The 22,464-nt window shown below is 39.0% G+C and overlaps 3 protein-coding genes across 6 annotated transcripts in view; 1 reads left to right on the top strand and 2 right to left on the bottom strand.

The window, feature by feature from the left end:
• Positions 1–22,464, top strand: part of LOC149194068 (protein BOLA2-like) — a 297,602-nt gene that overhangs the window by 155,194 nt on the left and 119,944 nt on the right. The window lies entirely within an intron of this gene.
• LOC149194070 (uncharacterized) lies at positions 10,194–12,982 on the bottom strand. Its single transcript, XM_089406179.1, has 4 exons — positions 11,540–12,982; positions 11,390–11,467; positions 11,275–11,326; positions 10,194–11,001 (listed from the first exon to the last, which is right to left on the bottom strand). The coding sequence occupies exons 1-4, from the start codon at positions 12,978–12,980 to the stop codon at positions 10,194–10,196; spliced, it is 2,379 nt and encodes a 792-aa protein (XP_089262305.1). The 5' UTR covers positions 12,981–12,982.
• LOC149194069 (uncharacterized) lies at positions 13,887–16,987 on the bottom strand. The gene has a single exon (XM_089407204.1). The coding sequence runs from the start codon at positions 16,959–16,961 to the stop codon at positions 14,178–14,180; it is 2,784 nt and encodes a 927-aa protein (XP_089263330.1). The 5' UTR covers positions 16,962–16,987; the 3' UTR covers positions 13,887–14,177.

The following is a 22,464-nucleotide window of genomic DNA, read 5'->3' as shown; positions in this document are numbered from 1 at the left end:
GTCTTTAATCCATGGAAAAACTCATACATATCTCGATAAGTGCTTGAATCTATTATTGTCTAAAATGTTGTTATTTGCATTCTACTACTTATTTTATGATTTGAATAAAGTTATATATGAAATGTATTTATACAATGATTAATTGGATTATAATGTCGTATCAATTATGCATGTAAATAAGTTAGGCGTAGTCTAACCTATAGATGAAATGACCTTTTTTCACGACATTTTTTTGGCTAATTTTAACCAAAATCTGGCAGAGATTTTTAAAAACTTGAGTTTAAGTTGTTTAATCTAAGAATTCGAGTGCCCTTGGGGTTTATCAAGGTGTTGAATCCATCTATGCATTCAAAAATGTATTTTAAACAACAAAAAATTACATTCTTGCTTGAAATTGTATTGTTGGATTCCGGTGAAAAAAAAAATCGTCTATAAATTAGACTACGCCAATAAATTATAGATGAACAATTCATGAGAATATTGTACATTCATATTATATTCAATTTCAATTGTTAATAGTGTTAATTATACAATTGTATTGCATGGAAAATTGCAATAAAATTGTAAAATAACTAGAGTCACATGAAGCCTCAAGGGATACCTCAATTGGTCAAGTTCTCATTGCTAAGTACCTTGCCAATTGGGAGGTCACGGGGTCAAATCTCCTCTACACCCTTGGGGTTAGGCCAGATGGTTGGATCTGCCCGAATTATTACCCATGGATGTAGAATATTAACTTTGCAAAATATTCTAATAATAAAACACTAATCTATAATAAAACTATAGATATTACAAGTGATTGTAATTTCATATAAACATGGATAAATATCTACCATAATTTACAATTTCCCCAATCTCCCCACCCATCATTAATCTGTAAAAATAAGGACAATATTAATATTACAATTAATTATCATCTCATATAAACATTCTTCGTGAAGTGCAAAATTTTAAGCAGACAATAATCGTCCCACCAAATACTTCTATTTGCAAAGAATTAAATGACACAAAAGGAACTTTTACAATGATTTGAACTTTTGTTTTCATATCGACATTAGGCAACTTTCTTTAATCATGGACAGTGCTGTGGAATTTGCAACTAGAAATTGGGAATGCCAGTCCTTGGGCAATGTCAAATTCATAATTATAAAAAAGATCAAGTGAACGATAACATATTTATCAATGGTCTTATATGTATGACTGAACCGGATGAATTAGTGTGGTCCTTTGCACCAGATGGAAGATATAGTTGTTAAAATTGGCAACTAGGGCCAAACTCCATGTGGGTCATCTTATTTATGGCAGTTGATATTTTTCTTGGATCCCTCTCATCGAGAGGTGTAGGATTGATCTAAAGATCATCCGATTCCAATAAGTATTCATGGAGTTATGAATTTATTTGTGTTATAAGACAATTCGTCAAGGTCGTCCAGCAACTAAATAACACCCACATGTGCTCAACGTTTTAGTATAAAAGGAGATGACTTGAGAGTCATTTCACACACACTTCTCTCTTGATTTCTCTCCACTCGCTTTGGGTTTTAGTGGAAGAGAAATCTAGGAGAGGAAGCCCTAGACGTTGGAGGAAAGGAGGTTGCCCTAGCCGCAGCAAAGAAGACAGGCCAACAAAGCTATGGAAGGGATGACCTAAAGGAGCCCTTACCTTTGTCATGGAAGAAGTTTAACGCAGCTATGGAGGAGGCCTTAGCACTCCCTAGCCGCAATACTTAGCAAGCCCTAGCCGTAGTCCTTAGCAAGCCCTAGCCGTAGGTAGCCGCAACAAGAAGAGGCCAAGGAAACAAGGAGATCAGGGATTGGTTTATGGGTTAAACAGGGCACCGAGTTGTTGAAAGGAAGGCCAAGTTGCTTGCTAGGAAGACTGAATTAGGAGATCTCTCTTGCAGGTTTGTTTGGGCATTGTTTTGTGGACAGAATTCTTGTATGGTGCTAGTCGGATGCTACAGGTGGACTGTGTGCTAGGCCGCAGGCCATAACACCACAGTTAGGGTCTGTGTAGGGAGGATTAAGGGCTAGTATATGCCCAGAACAGCAACGTACTAAGTGTGGAGTCTCATGAAGGTGTGCTACAGTCTTTGAGGGTTGTTTGTGGACTGTTAGATGTGTTTGTAAGGGTTGTTGCAGCATGACCAGATGCCCTAACCAGTCACAGTATAAACAGCAGTGAAAGCAGACTTGGAACAACAATGTTTAAGGTATGTTGGGTTGTTGTAGGTTACAATGGGACAACAACAAGCATGGTGTTGCAAACACAAATGGGACAGCAAGCAATCATAAGAGAAACAATCACTAACAGTGGGATAGCAGTGCTAGGAATGTGATAGCAAGGTGACCCATGAAGTTTGAATGCATGATAGTGCAACAAGATGCATGGGCAGCATGATAACAATGATGGCATGGTACAACAATGCTACAATGACAGCATGCTAGCAGCATGTCCCATTGTTACAATACAACAATGTAACAATGGGACATCAGCAAAGACATGCTAATAATGAAATAACAGTATGGTAGGCAAGGTGCAGTAAGCACATGGTGACAAGCATGGTGCAGCAAGGACATGGGATAGTATGGTAAACATGGTGCAGCAAATGGCACAGGATGGTACATGATGCAGTACAGTGATGTGTACTGTCATGATTCATGAAGCATGATGAGATGTAGCATAGTGATGATGGGTGTAGCATGGTGAGGTGCAACATGATGATGAGGAGTAGCACAACAATAGGTGCAGCAAGGCGATGGAGTCACCTTGGAGAATCAGTTGAAGCACCATGTCTTCAACTGAGTTCAGCTACCTCATGTATCATCTTCTTAGAGATGATCTATGCTCTTATTTAGATAAGTCAACGTGTTAACTTCTGTTATAAATGTATTATCTCTCTCTCTCTCTATTGAACTACTGAAGAACATATAAGAAGAATTGATCAAGGGTTTCCCCACATTGGGGTTTGTCCCTGGCTAGCGCCACATCTCGTGTCCTCTTGTCTTGGCTTGTCTTCTACGATCTATGTTTATGTTCTATCTGCAATTTACTTTAATGTTGATGTGATTGCTAATCTGGAAAAGATATTGAGCTAACTGTGAAAATTGAAATAAATTGCTCTAAGCATAGAACATACCTAAAATTAACATGGTATCAAAGTTGAAGTGAAGACAAAGCCCAAGCAAGAGAGAAAGAACAATCACCGAAGACAGTTGGGAAAGGACAAAAGGATCAGTGGATTCATCATCCCTCTTCTAATTCACCAAGGGTGAAGTCGAGGCAGAGAACATTATCAGAATGGCGCAACGGAAGCCTCTAATGGCCTACCTAAAGATCACTTCAATGGGAAGTCCATATCTAAAGGTGGAAGGAAAGGCAGATGCCTTGGTTGTAATAGGTTTGGCCACTGGGCGGAGGAGTGTTTGAATGGTAGGGACACATCACTTGATGATGATAACAATCATTACAAGGAAAGCTTCAATGATCAAAGGAATGACAGGTAATGTAGGTCATCAAGGAAACAACCGACTCTTCAAAGAAAGCAAGGAACCCCAGGTATGAAGAATCAAATATTGTTTCTAATAAGATAAAAAAGTGTTATCTTATATTGGCCCTCTCCTCAGACTCTTTGGGAATCTGGCTTATTGATTGTAGTGCTTCAAGGCATTTCATCAGATAGAAGGGTGCTCTCTCTAATTTGGTAGAGATGGAAACAATCATGGGATTATACTTGGAGTCGATGCCACCTATCCCGGAAAGGGTACAGGAATGTTACCCCTCAATTGAATGAGGGTAACTCGATTAATTTACAAGAATCTATTTTATGTACCTGATCGCAAGAAGAACCTGGTGTCTATTTCGACAATGAAAATCAAAGGTTTCAGGGTGGCATTCATCGATGGAAAGGTACGTGTTTGAAAATAAAATTTTCAAAGATGCTTTTACTCATGGGTTCGGGGTTGGAAATTTGTATCAAGTTGTAGGATGGTCCATTGCAGACCATGTCAGTTGACACATCTCATCTATAGCACCGAAGGTCTACTTTATGGGGCCCTACCCAATGTGAGTCGGATGGTGACCGGGATGCCTGAATTCAAAAAGAGCATGAAGGTACATGTATGAGATGTACCGAAGGAAAATATTACAAGGGGACCATTCCCCTCATATAGCAGGTCCACAGGTTTGGAACAACTCGAGGGGTTTGAGATTCATGATCGGGAATCTCATGTATGCAAGTGGAAGAAAGCCCTTTATGGCTTGAAGAAAAACACCCCAGGCTTAGTGTGAGAGGATTGATAGTTGTCTGATGAAGTTGAGATTCACTAGGAGTGAAGCCGATCCAAACCATTGCTCGAAGGTTGTGGATGATAGACCTCTCATACTGGCACCTTCTGAGGACGAGCTCTTTCTGACAGGTGCAGACCCTCTCATTTGCAAAATTAAGAGGGAGTTGGATTCCGGATTTGGAATGGTGAACTGCAAGCACGTGACTACTTCGATGGAGCTTAACTTTCAGAAGTTATGTGGTAGTGATGCCAGACCAGATTTGGGAAATGCCTCTGAGTTTCATAAACTCATTCGCATTGGTGTTCTTGGTGAACTTTCATCCAAATATATGTTTTTTAGTTAGCATGTTGGGCTCATATTTGGTTGAGCCTCACTGGATTGGTGCCAAGAATCATTTGAGATATCATCAGGGCACAATCTCTCATGGATTGAGATACACTGTCGGAAATGTGAAGTTGCATGATTATTCTGATGTTGATTAGGCAGGTAGTGTGGAGGATCGCAAGAGCACTTTTGGGTGTTGATACTCATTGGGTTCTGCTCGATATCCTAGATGAGCAGGAAGCAGAAGACGATTGTTATAAGCACTGCTGAGACCGAATACATAGCTACGAGTATGACCTCGTGTGAAGCTACCTGATTGTGGAAGCTCTTCAGTGAGCTGTTTATACACATGATGGATACCACTGTGATCTTCTGTGTCAACCAGGGTGAGATTCGATTGTTGAGGAATCCTGTATTCTATGATTGCTCCAACATATAGACATCAGATACTACCTTACCTGGGATATGGTACATCAATGAGCAAGAAGGCTCCATCGCATTGGGACTGATGTGCAAGTCGCAGACATTCTGTCTAAGCCCTGAGGAAAGGCCAAATTTGTGACTTTCGTAGAACGACTTGGAGTCATTGAGAGACCCTCTTATGAGGGTCCTGCATGATGCATGCATTGAGCTCTGGGAGCTCCGGGGGGCTTGGGGTACTTCTTCGAGCAACAAGCGACCATAGGGTGACTCACCCTCCCCTAATGGTGCGCTGTGTACGAGGAGAATGGTTCAGCCTTCCCCTATGATACCCCATGGCGACTTATGGACAGGATGAGTGATTCTCCTATCAAGGCATCCTACCCATGCAGTTTGGGACTCATGGGAAGTACCTCTCATCTGGCCAATGAGCAAGGAAATGGGGTTAGGGACCATAGTAGTACTATCGATGGACGCAGTGTTGTATTTACCGTACTCCCTATGCTAGTATGACCTCCATTGATCTGGGATCAATGAAACTGATCTGGGATCAGTATGAGTGGTTTGAGACACTCTCTTTTGATATTGATCTGGGATCAATTGGAACTGACTTCGGGTCAGTAAGAGTGACATAACTCACTCTCTTTTGGAACTGATCTGGGATCAGTAAGAGTGGTATGACAAACTCTCTTAATATGGAATTGACTTCGGGTCAATGGAGATTGGTATGAGACATTCTCGATCAATTCTTCTTTTTCATGGTTCAGCAAAGCAAAGAAGATCAGTGCAGGGCACTGATGGCAGAGATAGTACAGTCTGGCAGATGGATTAGCGGATGGAGTTCTCCCTAGTTGAGAGGGAGTGTTAAAATTGGCAACTACGGCCAAACTCCATGTGGGTCATCTTATTTATGGCAGTTGATATTTTTCTTGGATCCCTGTCATCAAGAGGTGTAGGATTGATCTAAAGATCATCTGATTCCAATAAGTATTCATGGAGTTATGAATTTATTTGTGTTATAAGACAATTCGTCAAGGTCGACCAGCAACTAAATAACACCCACATGTGCTCAACGTTTTAGTATAAAAGGAGATGACTTGAGAGTCATTTCACACACACTTCTCTCTTGATTTCTCTCCACTCGCTTTGGGTTTTAGTGGAAGAAAAATCTAGGAGTGGAAGCCCTAGACGTTGGAGGAAAGGAGGTTGCCCTAGCCACAGCAAAGAAGATAGGCCAGCGAAGCTATGGAAGGGATCTATACATTGACCTAAAGGAGCCCTTACCTTTGTCATGGATGAAGTTTAACGCAGCTATGGAGGAGGCCTTAGCAAGCCCTAGCCGTAGTCCTTAGCAAGCCCTAGCCGCAGTTAGCTGCAACAAGAAGAGGCCAAGGCAGCGAGGAGATCAAGGACTGGTTTGTGGGTTAAACAGGGCACCAAGTTGCTTGTTGGGAAGACTGAATTAGGAGACCTCTCTCGCAGGTTTGTTTGGCACTGTTTTGGGTTGATGTAGGTTACAATGGGACAACAGCAAGCATGGTGCTGCAAACACAAATGGGGCAACAAGAAATCATAGGAGCAGCAGCCACTAACAGTGGGACAACAGTGCTAGGAATGTGACAGCAAGGTGACCCATGAAGTTTGAATGCATGATAGTGCAGCGAGATGCATGGGCAGCATGATAACAATGATGGCATGGTACAACAATGTTACAATGACAACATGCTAGCAGCAATGTTACAATATAGCAATGTAACAATGGGACCGCAGTGAAGACATGCTAACAATGAAACAGCATTATGGTAAGCAAGGTGCAATAAGCACATGGTGGCAAGCATGGTGCAGCAAGCACATGGGACAGTATGGCAAACATGGTGCAGCAAGCACATGGGACAGTATGGAAAACATGGTGCAGCAAATGACACATGATGGTACATGATGCAGTACAGTGATGGGTACTGTCATGATTGGTGAAGCATGATGAGATGCAGCGTAGTGATGATGGGTGCAGCATGGTGCAGCACGGTGAGGTGTAGCATGATGATGAGGAGCAGCACAACGATAGGTGCAGCAAGGCAATAGAGTCACCTTGGAGAATCAGTTGAAGCAGCATGTCTTCAACTGAGTTCAGCTACCTGATGTATCATCTTCTTAGAGATGGTCTGTGCTCTTATTTAGATAAGTCAAAGTGTTGACTTCTGTTGTAAATGTACTATCTCTCACTGCTGAACTATTGAAGAACATATAAGAAGAATTGATCAAGGGTTTCCCCACATTGGGATTTGTCCCTGACTAGCGCCACATCTTGTGTCCTCTTGTGTTGGCTTGTCTTCTGCGATCTATGTTTATGTTCTATCTGCAATTTACTTTAATGCTGATGTGATTGCTAATCTGGAAAAGATATTGAGCTAACTGTGAAAATTGAAATAAATTGCTCTAAGCATAAAACATACCTAAAATTAACAACAATCCAAGAAAATGATACTCGGTTTTGATTGTTGACAAGATTCAAGCAATAAATAAGGAGATTGGTGGAAGTTACTTAAGTGTGTGGCAAAATCAAAGTTATTTATGTAATATTTATTCTTAAACAAAATCCTCACTGTTGATAACTTGGTCAAGAGGCACGTTCATGGTCTTAACACGTGTTCTTTATGCAAATAACAGTAAGAATCAGCGAATTATCTTTTTATCCCGTGTTCATTTTCAAGGGCTGTTTGGCAAATTTTACAAAACAGACTAGGTCGTGATTGCATTTGGCAAGGGGAAGAATTAATGGAGGGAGCTCAATACAGATGCTTACAGTTTCTAAGGAAGGCTTACGATTGGATCATGGGTGATGGTTGATTGGGGAACAGTTGAATCAACAATTTTATGATTACAATCATTAACTATTCATTGAACTAGTTCCAGTTTGAAGATGAAGCTGAAATTTAAAAATAGATTTAATTTTTGGAATTATATGTCAGAATTTCCTAGAGTGAATTTTTTTTTTTTTTTTTCAGAGAGAAAATCATCATGGATTATATTAAGGGAATATAAAGATCTAAATACATGATCAAAATACATGAGTATCAGCTAAAACATAGAATACAGCTGAATCAGATAGTATGACTAATGATCAGACAGCATAAACACAATAACACTTCACGGGAAGGGAGTGAAGCCAGCATCAGGATAGATTTAAAAGTGCTGGGGCAGCGTGAGCAATCCGTGAAACAGAGAGAGCATATGGATCCAAACCATAACACAAATAACGCTTCATGTGTGAAGCGAAACCTCCAAAAAAAGATTAAAAAGAGTGAAGCGAAACCTCCACAATTAACGCTTCATGAGAGTGAAGCGGAACCTCCAAAAAAAGATTAAAAAGAGCTGGATCAGCATGTGCCAAAATGAAATCCGCGAACAGTGAGAGCAAATGGTCCAAAAAAGCTCAAATAGAAGCAAAGCTGGACTTGAGATTAATCTGAAGGGGGCATAAAGCCCGAAATTGAGATCAGGATAGAAGCAAGGGGCGTCCTGGAGTCCTGGAAAATGCGGTCATTTCTCCATTTCCATAAAAACCAGCAGGTGAGGATGAACAAAGAACGCCAGGTAGGATTCTGAACACTCCACCAATTGAAACCATCCTGTACAGATGAAAAAACTCGGTGAGAAAAGCCATAAATCAAAGACAAATCATACCAGATTGTTGAAGATGAGGCACATTGGAAGAACATGTGTGAATTGGATTCAGCTTCAGAAAGGCACATTTGGCATCTTCCCGGACCCTGCCATCCCTTTCTTTGGAGAACCTCCCAGGTGAGATTCCTGTCCGAGAAGAGAAGCCATGAGAAAAGAATCATCTTGAGCGGACAGGAAGCTTTCCAAAATTTGAGTGGGAAAATGGGGGAGGAAGGCGACTGGCCGGATGAGAAAGCAGCATATAGATCTCTGACGCAGATAGACTGAGAGGATTTCTCGAGTGACCAAATGAGTTCATCCATTGAACCCGATTGAGTGATGCCTTTGCTAGAAAAGCTGTTGATAGCCGATGACCATAAGGGGCGGAGAGAGTGGGGCAAGGATAATTCGACCCCGTCCTTCCAAACTGGATTCTGAGAGGACCATGTTTTAATTAGCTTATTCCATGTGAAGAGGCCCCTTGAGAAAAAGAAGGAGAGCAAGGCAGGGGGAATCATCGATTCCAGATTATGCACGGTTGTATCAATACCAATAAAAATGCTCGATCCTGTGAAGAATCTCCATCTTAAATTCTTCATGAAGAGAGACTGGATCTTTCTAAAACTTTGCCATATGGAGGAACCTCTTCTGATGCCCAATGTTTGCCTTCTGTACCAGAATACCATGCTCTTTCCTTTGAGGTATTTTTGATTAATGATGATGCTCCACTGACTTTTGCCATAAATTCCTCTGATGTTATGCTCCTCGGAATTCTTTCTGTGGGATATATTTTTTTCACAGAGTTCATAGGTCACTGTTTTTTCTAAACTTTTTAATTTTGTATTTCGACCTTTATGCATGGCCAGTTTGGAGATCAGATCAACTTAATGGATCTACTTTACAAATACATGTACAGAATGTGATATTATGATTAAATAAAATTAAACAACGTGTAAATCATTCACATTTTAGTGCACTGGGATATGTATCTAGCTGATTCTCCAGGGGAGAAGCCTGGGGAATGAGTATAGAGGCGAAGGTTTCATGAGAAAAAACAATATTACGATAAAAACATATTTAATATCAATTAACACTTTAATTTAATCCAGGGAATTTCGTTTCCTTGAATAGAAAATATAAGGCAGAAATTCAAACAAACAAGTTCAGCATATAACAGGAAAAATAAATTTTAAAAATTAACCTTTTACATCTTGAAATTTATATATTTTGTCAAAGTCCTACCACAGAGCAGTCAGTTGACATCGGAGAACCAGACATCAGCGGTGAGTAAACAATACAGCGGAGAACCACACATCAGCGGTGAGTAAACAATACAGTAAAATTGCATCCAGACATTTTCAATTTGGCACACCAGCGCTTGCAAACAATTATCTTTTTCTTCACATTACACATTAACATTGATGTTACAATGGATAAAATGAATCACCACATATACTTCAAGGATTTTGTACAGAATGAATTGTCTTTGAACACATTATCCAATTCCTGCTTTATTCCATAGTATCTTTACACTCGTAACTCCACCAAATCCAATCCCTACGCCAAACTTCAATGCAATCAATGAAACATGCTCCTTCACATGACTCCACCATCTTTGGCTAACACCTTTTTTTATGATTTTGTGGGACTGTTTTTCATTTTCCTTGCATGCTTGCAACGGTAAACCACATAAACATTTGTTTCTTTGAAATGAAGTAGCATTGAAAGTGTCAAACTGTGTTCCTAGTGGGATTCTTCCACAGAGTTCATTAGATGAAACATCCAAATATGCTAGCATGGCTAGAAGAGAGAGCTCTTGAGGAATCTCTCCACTCAAATTATTTTTGCCCAAGTCTAGCTGTTCCAATGTAGATATCTCACCAAGAGATGCAGGTATTTTCCCTTCTAGATGGTTATTTGATAAATTCAACAACCTCAAGCTACTCAAATTTCCTATGCCTGGAGGTATTTCTCCCATATGATTATTGCTAGACAAGTCCAATATTGTGTTTGTAGCCAGCACATATGCTATGGTATACTCAAATCCCTTGATGACAATTTCAAGATCCTCATACAATGTATTACTACTAAGTTCAGAAGACCCAAGTGTTTTGAATCCCTGGAGTCTCTCTAGATTGGATGGGATGCTTCCACTAATTTTATTGTTGGACAAATCCAACACTTGTAATTTGACAAGATTTGTAATGTTGGAAGGAATACTACCATGAAACTTATTATAACCAACACTTAAAACTCTTAATTCATATAAAGTTACTAGGTAACTAGGTAGCTGACCTGTTAATCTATTTTGCTTAAATCTAGCAGTTGAAGTTGGGTACATTGGGCCATGGAAATAGGCAGAGTACCAAAGAAGTTATTAGCATAAGCAGAGAGAACTTCCATAGAAATTGGAAATCTAATTTCCACTCAGTTTGTTTTCTGACACCTTTAACCTTTGTAAAACAGTGCATTTACTTAAAGTTGGTGGTAATGTCCCAGACAAGTTGTTTTGGTGCAGTGATAAATTCCTCATATATTTACAATTGCCTAAAGATGAAGGAATATTTCCATTCAACTTGTTTTTGGACAAATCTAACATTTCTAATCCCACACATTGGCCAATATGATCTGGGATTGGTCCCTCTAGATTGTTTTCAGATATATCTAATTGTTGAAGTGAAACCAAATCGCCAATACTTTCAGGAATGCTCCCAGAAATATTGTTTGAATTCAAAAATAATTTTGTAAGAGAATGAAGTTTTCCTATGCCTTTTGGAATTGTAGATGTAAAATGATTGTCATTTAGAAAAAGCTGTTGAAGATGGTTCAAAGTGGCAATGCCCTCCGGTATTTTGCCAGTTAGATTGTTTGCCCCTAAATTTAAGGTGGTCAGCTGTCTCAATTTTGTTATGGCTTCAGGTATGCTATCAGTAAAGTTATTTTGAGCAAGATTTAGGTAGATGAGCCCAGTCAAATTGCCAATAGCTTCAGGTATGCTACCCATCATGCTATTTTCAGCCAGATTTAGGGTAGAGAGAGGAAGCCCAAATAAACTCATAAACAGGGAGCCTTGAATTCCGTTTTCCCCTAAATCCAACCATACAAGATTGCTGCAGTTTCCTATTTCAGAAGGGATAGAACCTGTAATATTGCATGGACCATAAATCGATAGTTGAGCAAGCTTTTTCAAATGACCAAATTGAGGTGGGATATTACCTGATAATGCCCGATTATCTCCCAAAAACAAAATTTCAAGATAAGAGCAGTTCCCTAGAGACGGAGGAATGGTGCTCTCCAACTTGTTTGAATGTAGATACAGGTACTGTAAATTTTGCAGCGAGCCCAGTTCAGCCGGAATTTTCCTATTCAACTTGTTATGAGAAAAGTCGATGTACCATAGCTGAGTACAATTATGAAGACCTGGAGGGATGTAACCACTTAGTGAGTTTCCTGCCAAGTATAGGACAGATAAATTTGTGATCAAACCCAACGCTGAAGGGATTGGACCAGTGAGATCGTTGTATCCAATGGACAACACTTGGAGAGAAGTGCAGTTGTTCAGAGAAGTTGGAATACTTCCACTAAGATTATTGTTGCTCAAGCGGAGTTGTTTCAACTGGAATAGATAACCAATTTCTGTTGGTATACTCCCTACCAAGCTGTTTACTGAGAAACGGATCAATTGCAGCTTTGTACAATTACAGAGCGCTTTAGGAATATAACCATAGAGCAAATTAAAGCTGAGGTCGAGAACTCCCAGCGCCTTTAACTGCCCAATCTCCGTTGGAATTCTTCCTGGCAAATTATTCTGAGAAAGATCCAGAGTGCGTAATAATGAGAGGCTGCCAAGGGATGGTGAAATGACACCTTGCAATCCCAATCCGGGCAGTATTATGGAAACCACTCGTTTGGTGCGGTTTCTGCAGAAAATGCCATTCCAGGAGCACACGTTATGAGAGTTTGCTACGGTCCAGTTGATCAACGATCCATCGGGATCCGATGTGAGGGCCTTTCTGAATGACAAAAGGGCCTCTACATCCCTTGTATCGTCAGCGTCCATGGATGCCAATGATGACGTGAATTCAGGTTGCTCCACATTGCCTTCATCTTCTTTCGAAAGCAAATCATGGGATTGAAGAGCAGCACTTCCACTACTCATGTGGTGGTCATACAGGCGATCATGGTATAAACCATGGTCGCTCTGAAGATGTGAGGAATGAGATAGCTTCATGGAATAACTAATTGATGTTGCCACGCGCAGAAGCCACATTAGCATCATCATCGAAAAAAATACTCGATTTTGATTGCTGACAGGATTCAAGCCATAAATAAGGAGATTGGTGGAAGTCACTTAAGTGTCTGGCAAAATCAAAGTTATTTATGTAATATTCATTCTTAAACAAAATCCTCACTTTTGATAACTTGGTCTAGCGGCACTTTCATGGTCTTAATACGTGTTCTTTATGCAAATAACAGTAAGAATCAGCCAATTATCCTTTTATCCCGTGTTCATTTCCAAGGGCTGTTTGGCAAATTTTACAAAACAGACTAGGACGTGATTGCATTTGGCAAGGGGAAGAATTATTGGAGGGAGCTCAATACAATGCTTACAGTTTCTAAGGAATAACTATTCATTGAACCAGTTCCAGTTTGAAGATAAAGCTGAAAATTTAAAAATAGATTTAATTTTTGGAATTATATGTCAGAATTTTCTAGAGTGAATTATGTTATGCACCTCGGAATTCTTTCTGTGGGATATATTTTTTTCACAGAGTTCATAGGTCACTGTTTCTTCTAAACTTTTTAATTTTGTATTTCGACCTTTATGCATGGCCAGTTTGGAGATCAGATCAACTTAATGGATCTACTTTACAAATACATGTACAGAATGTGATATTATGATTAAATAAAATTAAACAATGTGTAACTCATTCATATTTTAGTGCACTGGGATATGTATCTAGCTGATTCTCCAGGGGAGAAGCCTGGGGAATGAGTATAGAAGCGAAGGTTTAATGAGAAAAAACAATATTACGATAAAAACATATTTAATATCAATTAACACTTTAATTTAATCCAGGGAATTTCGTCTTCCTTGAATAGAAAATATAAGGCAGAAATTCAAACAAACAAGTTCAGCATATAACAGGAAAAATAAATTTTAAAAATTAACCTTTTACATCTTGAAATTTATATATTTTGTCAAAGTCCTACCACAGAGCAGTCAGTTGACATCGGAGAACCAGACATCAGCGGTGAGTAAACAATACAGCGGAGAACCACACATCAGCGGTGAGTAAACAATACAGTAAAATTGCATCCAGACATTTTCAATTTGGCACACCAGCCCTTGGCAAACAATTATCTTTTTCTTCACATTACACATTAACATTGATGTTACAATGGATAAAACGAATCACCACATATACTTCAAGGATTTTGTACAGAATGAATTGTCTTTGAACACATCATCCAATTCCTACCTTGGATTTTGTACAGAATGAATTGTCTGTGAACACATTATCCAATTCCTAGCTTTATTCCATAGTATCATTACACTCATAACTCCACCAAATCCAATCCCTACGCCAAACTTCAATGCAATCAATGAAACATGCTCCTTCACATGACTCCACCATCTCTGGGTAACACCTTTTTTTATGATTTTGTAGGACTGTTTTTCTTTTTCCGTGCATGCTTGCAAAGGTAAACCACATAAACATTTGTTTCTTTGAAATGAAGTAGCATTGAAAGTGTCAAACTGTGTTCCTAGTGGGATTCTTCCACAGAGTTCATTAGATGAAACATCCAAATATGCTAGCATGGCTAGAAGAGAGAGCTCTTGAGGAATCTCTCCACTCAAATTATTTTTGCCCAAGTCTAGCTGTTCCAATGTAGATATCTCACCAAGAGATGCAGGTATTTTCCCTTCTAGATGGTTATTTGATAAATTCAACAACCTCAAGCTACTCAAATTTCCTATGCCTGGAGGTATTTCTCCCATAAGATTATTGCTAGACAAGTCCAATATTGTGTTTGTAGCCAGCACATATGCTATGGTATACTCAAATCCCTTGATGACAATTTCAAGATCCTCATACAATGTATTACTACTAAGTTCAGAAGACCCAAGTGTTTTGAATCCCTGGAGTCTCTCTAGATTGGATGGGATGCTTCCACTAATTTTATTGTTGGACAAATCCAACACTTGTAATTTGACAAGATTTGTAATGTTGGAAGGAATACTACCATGAAACTTATTATAACCAACACTTAAAACTCTTAATTCATATAAAGTTACTAGGTAGCTAGGTAGCTGACCCGTTAATCTATTTTTGCTTAAATCTAGCAGTTGAAGTTGGGTACATTGGGCCATGGAAATAGGCAGAGTCCCAAAGAAGTTATTAGCATAAGCAGAGAGAACTTCCATAGAAATTGGAAATCTTATTTCTAGATTTCCACTCAGTTTGTTTTCTGACACCTTTAACCTTTGTAAAACAGTGCATTTACTTAAGGTTGGTGGTAATATCCCAGACAAGTTGTTTTGGTGCAGTGATAAATTCCTCATATATTTACAATTGCCTAAAGATGAAGGAATATTTCCATTCAACTTGTTTTTGGACAAATCTAACCTTTCTAATCCCACACATTGGCCAATATGATCTGGGATTGGTCCCTCTAGATTGTTTTTAGATATATCTAATAGTTGAAGTGAAACCAAATCTCCAATACTTTCAGGAATTCTCCCAGAAATATTGTTTGAATTCAAAAATAATTTTGTAAGAGAATGAAGCTTTCCTATGCCTTTTGGAATTGTAGATGTAAAATGATTGTCGTTTAGAAAAAGCTGTTGAAGATGGTTCAAAGTGGCAATGCCCTCCGGTATTTTGCCAGTCAGATTGTTTGCCCCTAAATTTAGGTAGATGAGCCCAGTCAAATTGCCAATAGCTTCAGGTATGCTACCCATCATGCTATTTTCAGCCAGATTTAGGGTAGAGAGGGGAAGCCCAAATAAACTCGTAAACAGGGAGCCTTGAATTCCGTTTTCCCCTAAATCCAACCATACAAGATTGCTGCAGTTTCCTATTTCAGAAGGGATAGAACCTGTAATATTGCATGGGCCATAAATCGATAGTTGAGCAAGCTCTTTCAAATGACCAAATTGAGGTGGGATATTACCTGATAATGCCCGATTATCTCCCAAAAACAAAATTTCAAGATAAGAGCAGTTCCCCAGAGACGGAGGAATGGTGCTCTCCAACTTGTTTGAATGTAGATACAGGTACTGTAAATTTTGCAGCGAGCCCAGTTCAGCCGGAATTTTCCCATTCAACTTGTTATGAGAAAAGTCGATGTACCATAGCTGAGTACAATTATCAAGACCTGGAGGGATGTAACCACTTAGTGAGTTTCCTGCCAAGTATAGGACAGATAAATTTGTGATCAAACCCAACGCTGAAGGGATTGGACCAGTGAGATCGTTGTATCCAATGGACAACACTTGGAGAGAAGTGCAGTTGTTCAGAGAAGTTGGAATACTTCCACTAAGATTATTGTTGCTCAAGCGGAGTTGTTTCAACTGGAATAGATAACCAAATTCTGTTGGTATACTCCCTACCAAGCTGTTTACTGAGAAACGGATCAATTGCAGCTTTGTACAATTACAGAGCGCTTTAGGAATATAACCATAGAGCAAATTAAAGCTGAGGTCGAGAACTCCCAGCGCCTTTAACTGCCCAATCTCCGTTGGAATTCTTCCTGTCAAATTATTCTGAGAAAGATCCAGAGTGCGTAATAATGAGAGGCTGCCAAGGGATGGTGAAATGACACCTTGCAATCCCAATCCGGGCAGTATTATGGAAACCACTCGTTTGGTGCGGTTTCTGCAGAAAATGCCATTCCAGGAGCACACGTTATGAGAGTTTGCTACGGTCCAGTTGATCAACGATCCATCGGGATCCGATGTGAGGGCCTTTCTGAATGACAAAAGGGCCTCTACATCCCTTGTATCGTCAGCGTCCATGGATGCCAATGATGATGTGAATTCAGGTTGCTCCATATTGCCTTCATCTTCCTTCGAAAGCAAATCATGGGATTGAAGAGCAGCACTTCCACTACTCATGTGGTCATACAGGTGATCATGGTATAAACCATGGTCCCTCTGAAGATGTGAGGAATGAGATAGCTTCATGGAATAACTAATTGATGTTGCCACGCGCAGAAGCCACATTAGCATCATCATCGACAGAACACCTTTCCCCATTTCCTCTCTATGCCAAATCTAACGGCTTGCCCTTGTTTGCAAACATACATATAAGCATTGCACGGCTTATAGCGTCATTGAAGATGCAGAGTAGGTTCAAAAGTCTAAATACATTGCATTCACTGGTACAAAGTCAGAAATCATTGTATTGACTGGTACAAACTTCAAAGTCATGGAGAAGTTGCGCCGCAAGTAATGCTTTTGGATTTTGTCAGCACACCGTCTTGATGCTTTTGGAAGTCCAGCCGCACCAATTTGACAAATTGTCTCTTTCGTTTTCTAATGACGAGAACCAAGCGGAGTCGCGTTTAATTGGCATTCCAGCTTTGAATTTTATTAGTACCGTTTAAACTATTCAATAAAGGTAACATAATCAAGCCGTATAGAATCTGGTGGAAAAGTTATATTCAATATCCAGTTAAATTTATTAATTTTATATTGAATTTGATTAGTCTAAAGTGATTAAAAAATAAAGGTTAAAAAGTTTGGTGGAAAAAAATGTTAGATTTTAGGTTTCTGTGGAGGTTTCTTGTAGCTTTATGATCCGGATTATCCACAGTTTCTTGTTCATTCTGCCAACGTTTCAAACCCCAAAGGGGAAAATTATTTATTTTATATGGAGTTTAGTGGAAGTCAGGTTTAATGGTGAAAAAAGTCATCTAAAATTATTGATTCCATTTTAAAGAAAAAATGGTTGGTAACAATATTATTTAGAAAATAGAGGTGAACATGGTGAACATGTGGTTGGGCAATATTGACTAGGAAATTGATCAACTTTTTGGAATGTTTGAAAAATGTTGTGGGGACTAATTCATTGTATATAAATTTAATGGGAATCTATATCAAAGTGAGACATATTCATGAAGACAATTATGTAAATTTGTATATTCTATCTAGAAATTGGTTGGTATTGGTATTGATTAGTATATATAGGTGAAGTTGGGGAAATTAATTGTCTTTAGTTTGAAATTGATTGGTAGATTAATTTTATGGGACATGTTATTAAAGAAACTTTGTGGAAACATTCATTCTATATGTGATTAATGGGCAAGTCATATTCAATGGGCCATTGGTGAAGAAAGTTGTGCAAACTATTTTATTCTATATCGAATTGATCTGAATTGGATCATTATATTGTTTGTCATCCATCCTGATACTTTCATAGTGGAAAAAAGTGGAGGAGTTAGTGCACAAGGCTAGTTTTATTAGTGGGACCCTGTTTGGTAACTTGGGGTCTCGAACCTTCCAGGAACGGTTTGAGACATTAAATGGCATTTTTTAGGGGTAACACTTTGATGCTAAAGAACACACCTTTTTTTGTTATTATACACATAGAGAGCTTTCCAACAGTGCAAGAATCCCCTTAATTGGAGTTCGTATGCAAAAATTAGGCCACTCAAAGTTGACATTCTTATTTTGACCACCATAATTCAATAGGATGCCACGTCAGCTCCTTTATTCATGGAAAAGGGCTAGCCACAAAATCGTGATGAAGAAGAGTCTAGAAACATCCATATTGTAACTCTAGTTAAGAGTTGAAGGAGTGAAACTTAACCACCAGTAGGCTATCATGCTATGTTATAATTGCGGCATAAGGAGAAAAGGGGTCCTATTTTTGTCGAGTGCATTTTCCTCCACAAATGAGCAAACTAGCCAAAAGGGATAAGGAGAGAGCACATAGAAAGATTTGTGCATTGTAGTATCCCATAGGACACATGCCTTACTTCTTTGTACTTGCATCCATTTTCTATTCAAAGAAAGAGAGCAAAACGACCTCACCTTCTAGCTAGGTTTTCTCCCAAAAGGCTTTCCTAGGATATATCTTGTGTCAATTGTGGTTTGTGAGTTTTTATTTCGTTGTTCTCTATTTTATGCATATGCAATAAACATTAATTAACATATCCAAAATACTAAGGAGAAATAAATGCTCATAATGTAGATTTCGAATTTTCTAATATATTTTAGTAGATTTGTTGTGATGAATTGCCTAGTAAAATATCCACGACAATTTACAAATCTGTAGTGGTTGTTATAACCACCCTCCAAAATTTTCGACTTCATCTAATTTTGGAGCCCCTAAATATCATGTTCTCCATTTTTCTGAGTGATTGAGGTCGTCTTAGGCTGGGTTGAAGTTTTCCTAAGTGTTTCAAGTCATCAGTGGTTTGCTTGAGAATTTCTAAGTCATGGTGCACGTTTGTTTCGAAAGCCTAGTGCACTTCTTGACCCCTGCACTATCACACTTCTTGAGCCCTGTGTTAGCGTACTTTTCAAGCCCAGTGCAAGCGCAATTCACAGTGACAATCAAGCATGCTTGGTGCACATCATTGCGCTAGGTCGCATCCTCATAATGCGATTAGGTCGCATGTGTGAACGAGTTATACATACAATTGACCCCCAAACTTTCATTTCAATATCTCATTTGGTCTTGTTGGAGCTCCACGCATCCTCTAAGCACAAAGCCACCTCCACAACTGGGATTGCATCGCGTGCTCATTCCCATTAAGCTTCATGTCCTCACACCCTAAGATTGTGATTGATTGCTTGTCGTTTTAGTACTTTGGATTTGTCTCTTGCGCCTCTTCAAATTCTATGACTCTTCGTATTCTTTTAATGGATATATAAATATACATGTGTGTTTATAATGAGTTTTCATTCTACATAACCTCTTGTGCTGTCTCACTGTGATCCTTCCCACACGTAGTCAAATTTTTGGTTTCCTTTTTTCATCATTACCTAGCTGGATTGGTCATGATCGCACAATTTAGAACCTCATCCTTACACCCTTGTTGTTAAAACATGCACTGAAACCCATGTTAGCCCTTCTCATAACTCGACACACGAGCGTAAAACAAAGACATGGTTCTAAAGACATTACCTTTGTAAACCTTGTCGATGTCCTCTATCACTACAAACAACACATGTGCCCATTTCATTTGCTCTCAACTTGCTTGCACATTGCGCGCTTCCAGTCTCTAGCTAGCCAAGCCTTATATCTAGCCTATGCGCCTACACTGAATTCACCCTTTTAACAATGTCTTAGTAGATTGCACACCTCTAATACCTAACCAAGACCATCCTTTTCTCTAGCCTCTGCGCTTGCACCAAGACCAACACACTATTTTTCCACAATGAAAATTTCACATAGTACATAACAGAGGTAAATTAGGGATTTTATTGGGTTGATCTTGTATATTTTTCCATGAATGATTTTGAGTTTCGAGGTACAAAATATTTCCATTGTATCAGTTTATCATCTTCAACAGAAACCATGCCTCTGGTTACAAGAAAAGGAACTGCAAAAGAGACAATGGAAAGCAGCTTTGAGGGTGTATTTGATAGCCCGAAGCCTAAAGTACCAATATTCAAGGACACTACATGCTTTATCGACAAGTCTATGACATCATCTTTGCCAAACATATACAAAGACTTCCCCAGGAAGAAAATCTCAAAAGATGAAGAAGAAAGAAAGGTTTACCTCAACATTAAGGGTTCTAGGTCTCACAGGATCACTTGCCATTATCCGATACTACCTTGTGCTGAGACAATTAGGTGGATCCTACAACTCATTGGCCCTCAAAACATGATCATTAGAAGCTTAAGGGATAAGTATTGTCCACGTATCAGGCTCATGATATTCATATGTACTACAAGATCCCTAAGCCAGAGGAATATCTCAATTCAAGATTCTGCATCGATTTTGGACAAGCTACAAAGGATATCCTCAAAACTTGGTGGTAGGAGCCAAGTAAATTTCTTCAGAAGCCTGGTGGTATTTACAAAACCAAGTTGTTGAAGAAAGTGTACTCGTACTTAATGGCCATGTGTTGTCGGCTATATAGACATGAAAATGTTGAGCTCTTTGAGGAAAGATGGGTATATATGGTGCGCCCATGCACTACTAAAGGACAAAATTTCAATTAGTTTGATTTTATAGCACATACAATACAGAAGAATGTTGCAAAAGCAAATAATGTATCAGAAGGCGAGCAATCGAAGATTTACATGTCTTCATATCTTCAAGACGATATATGCACAAAGAACCACTTCCCGGGGTTAGAATGGAAGTGGGATTATGCTAAAGAGATACCTTCGGTGCATATGTATTGCAAGATACTATAGGAAACCATTTATATAGGAGTATATGCAAGGACAACTGAGCTCTTTATCTCAGTTTTGTATCAGATGATATTCGGCACCGAGGTACCATGTTTGACGAATCAAGCAAGGGAATCCCTAGTAGACATCGCAGATTGGTTTGCATTGCCTCAAGGAACATTCATCAGGGTTTTCGGTGCATATAAAAGCTCACATTTTATGCCATTGTTTGTAACAGACAAGGTTGTTATAGAAGAGGTTAGTTATCAACTTTCTATAGGATTTTCTAGATCATTATAGAATTTGAAGAAGACTCCATTGCCTATATTCCCTCTACGCATGATATTATACAACTTCAATATCTTGAAGGCAACAGAACAATAAATTTCAAAATTACAACACCTCAAGTTTGTTGAGATGGGATATCACCGATATGATCCTAGAGGCATAGCCACACAACATTGTGCAAAGTTGAGATATACATGGGCTTATGCCTCAGTCTCCTGGAAAGATGAGGAGAAAATCAAGAATCACTATAATGCTTCCAGAGTAGTTGGAACAGACAGGGAAGCAGGTCCTTAAAATCAATCAAATCTTCCAAATGGGCTAGAGGGAGACAACTAGGAGTATATGGACATCCAAGACAACCCCGAACTAAAAAGAAAATAGGAACATAAAGTTTCACAAGAAAGAAGCAAAAAGTTTAAAGTTGATAAAGATACTAAACAAGTAGTTGAAGAGGAAAAGAAGAGGAAGGATCTCAAAGAAGCTAAAAGGAAGAGAAAAGAACAAGAAGAAGCTAAAAGGAAGGCACAAGCTGAAGAGAAAAGACAAAAGGAGGAGGAAAAGAATTGAATCAAGAGGCTCTGAGAAGGAGAAAAGAAGAATTAAGGAAAATGAAAGAAGAAGAAGCTTTGAATAAATAGCAAGAAGAGGCCCTCAAGAAATAGAAAGGAGGAGGAAGAAAAACTAAGGATACAACTTGAAGAAGACAAGAAGAAGAAGAATTCGAGAAGAAACTAGAAGAGCTAGTCACTCAAGAGATAGATGATGACCAAGTAGAGGATAATCAAATAATGGAAGATGAACCAATTGTAGTCACTCTGAATATTCAGCCTCCAACTCCTCTAACAAGTGGGCATCTTCCTCTTAGTGAAATGGGTATCCCGCCTCTAGGAGAAGAAAAAATATTGGACATCTTCTATTTCACATTTGATCAATTTAAGGACAAAATCATTCAAGAAAGGAGGAAGTACTTTCCAAATGAGCCAGATTGACCAATCTCTATCAATATAGAAAGAGTAATTGTTGTAAACACAAAGACCAATCCAAAAGCAACCGCTTCAACAGGTCCATACTTTGCAATAGCCAATAAAAAGAACATTGATTATCTCACTCACGAGAA

This window comes from Pinus tabuliformis, chromosome 2_2, assembly GCF_031772625.1.
Source record: "Pinus tabuliformis cultivar Carrire ecotype Pingquan chromosome 2_2, CPIR1, whole genome shotgun sequence".
NCBI classification, from domain to species: Eukaryota; Viridiplantae; Streptophyta; class Pinopsida; order Pinales; family Pinaceae; genus Pinus; species Pinus tabuliformis.
Note: the sequence above shows the minus strand (reverse complement) of the source record. Positions and strands in the feature narration are given on the sequence as shown.

Coding starts and splice junctions, on each gene's coding strand:
- LOC149194070 (XM_089406179.1), bottom strand. CDS start 12,980: ATGATGATGCTAATGTGGCTTCTGCGCGTGGCAACATCAATTAGTTAT. Junction 11,327..11,389: donor GAGCATTCCTGAAAGTATTG/GCGATTTGGTTT, acceptor GACCAATCCCAG/ATCATATTGGCCAATGTGTG. Junction 11,002..11,274: donor TTAGATTTGTCCAAAAACAA/GTTGAATGGAAA, acceptor TAAGCAAAATAG/ATTAACAGGTCAGCTACCTA.
- LOC149194069 (XM_089407204.1), bottom strand. CDS start 16,961: ATGGGGAAAGGTGTTCTGTCGATGATGATGCTAATGTGGCTTCTGCGC.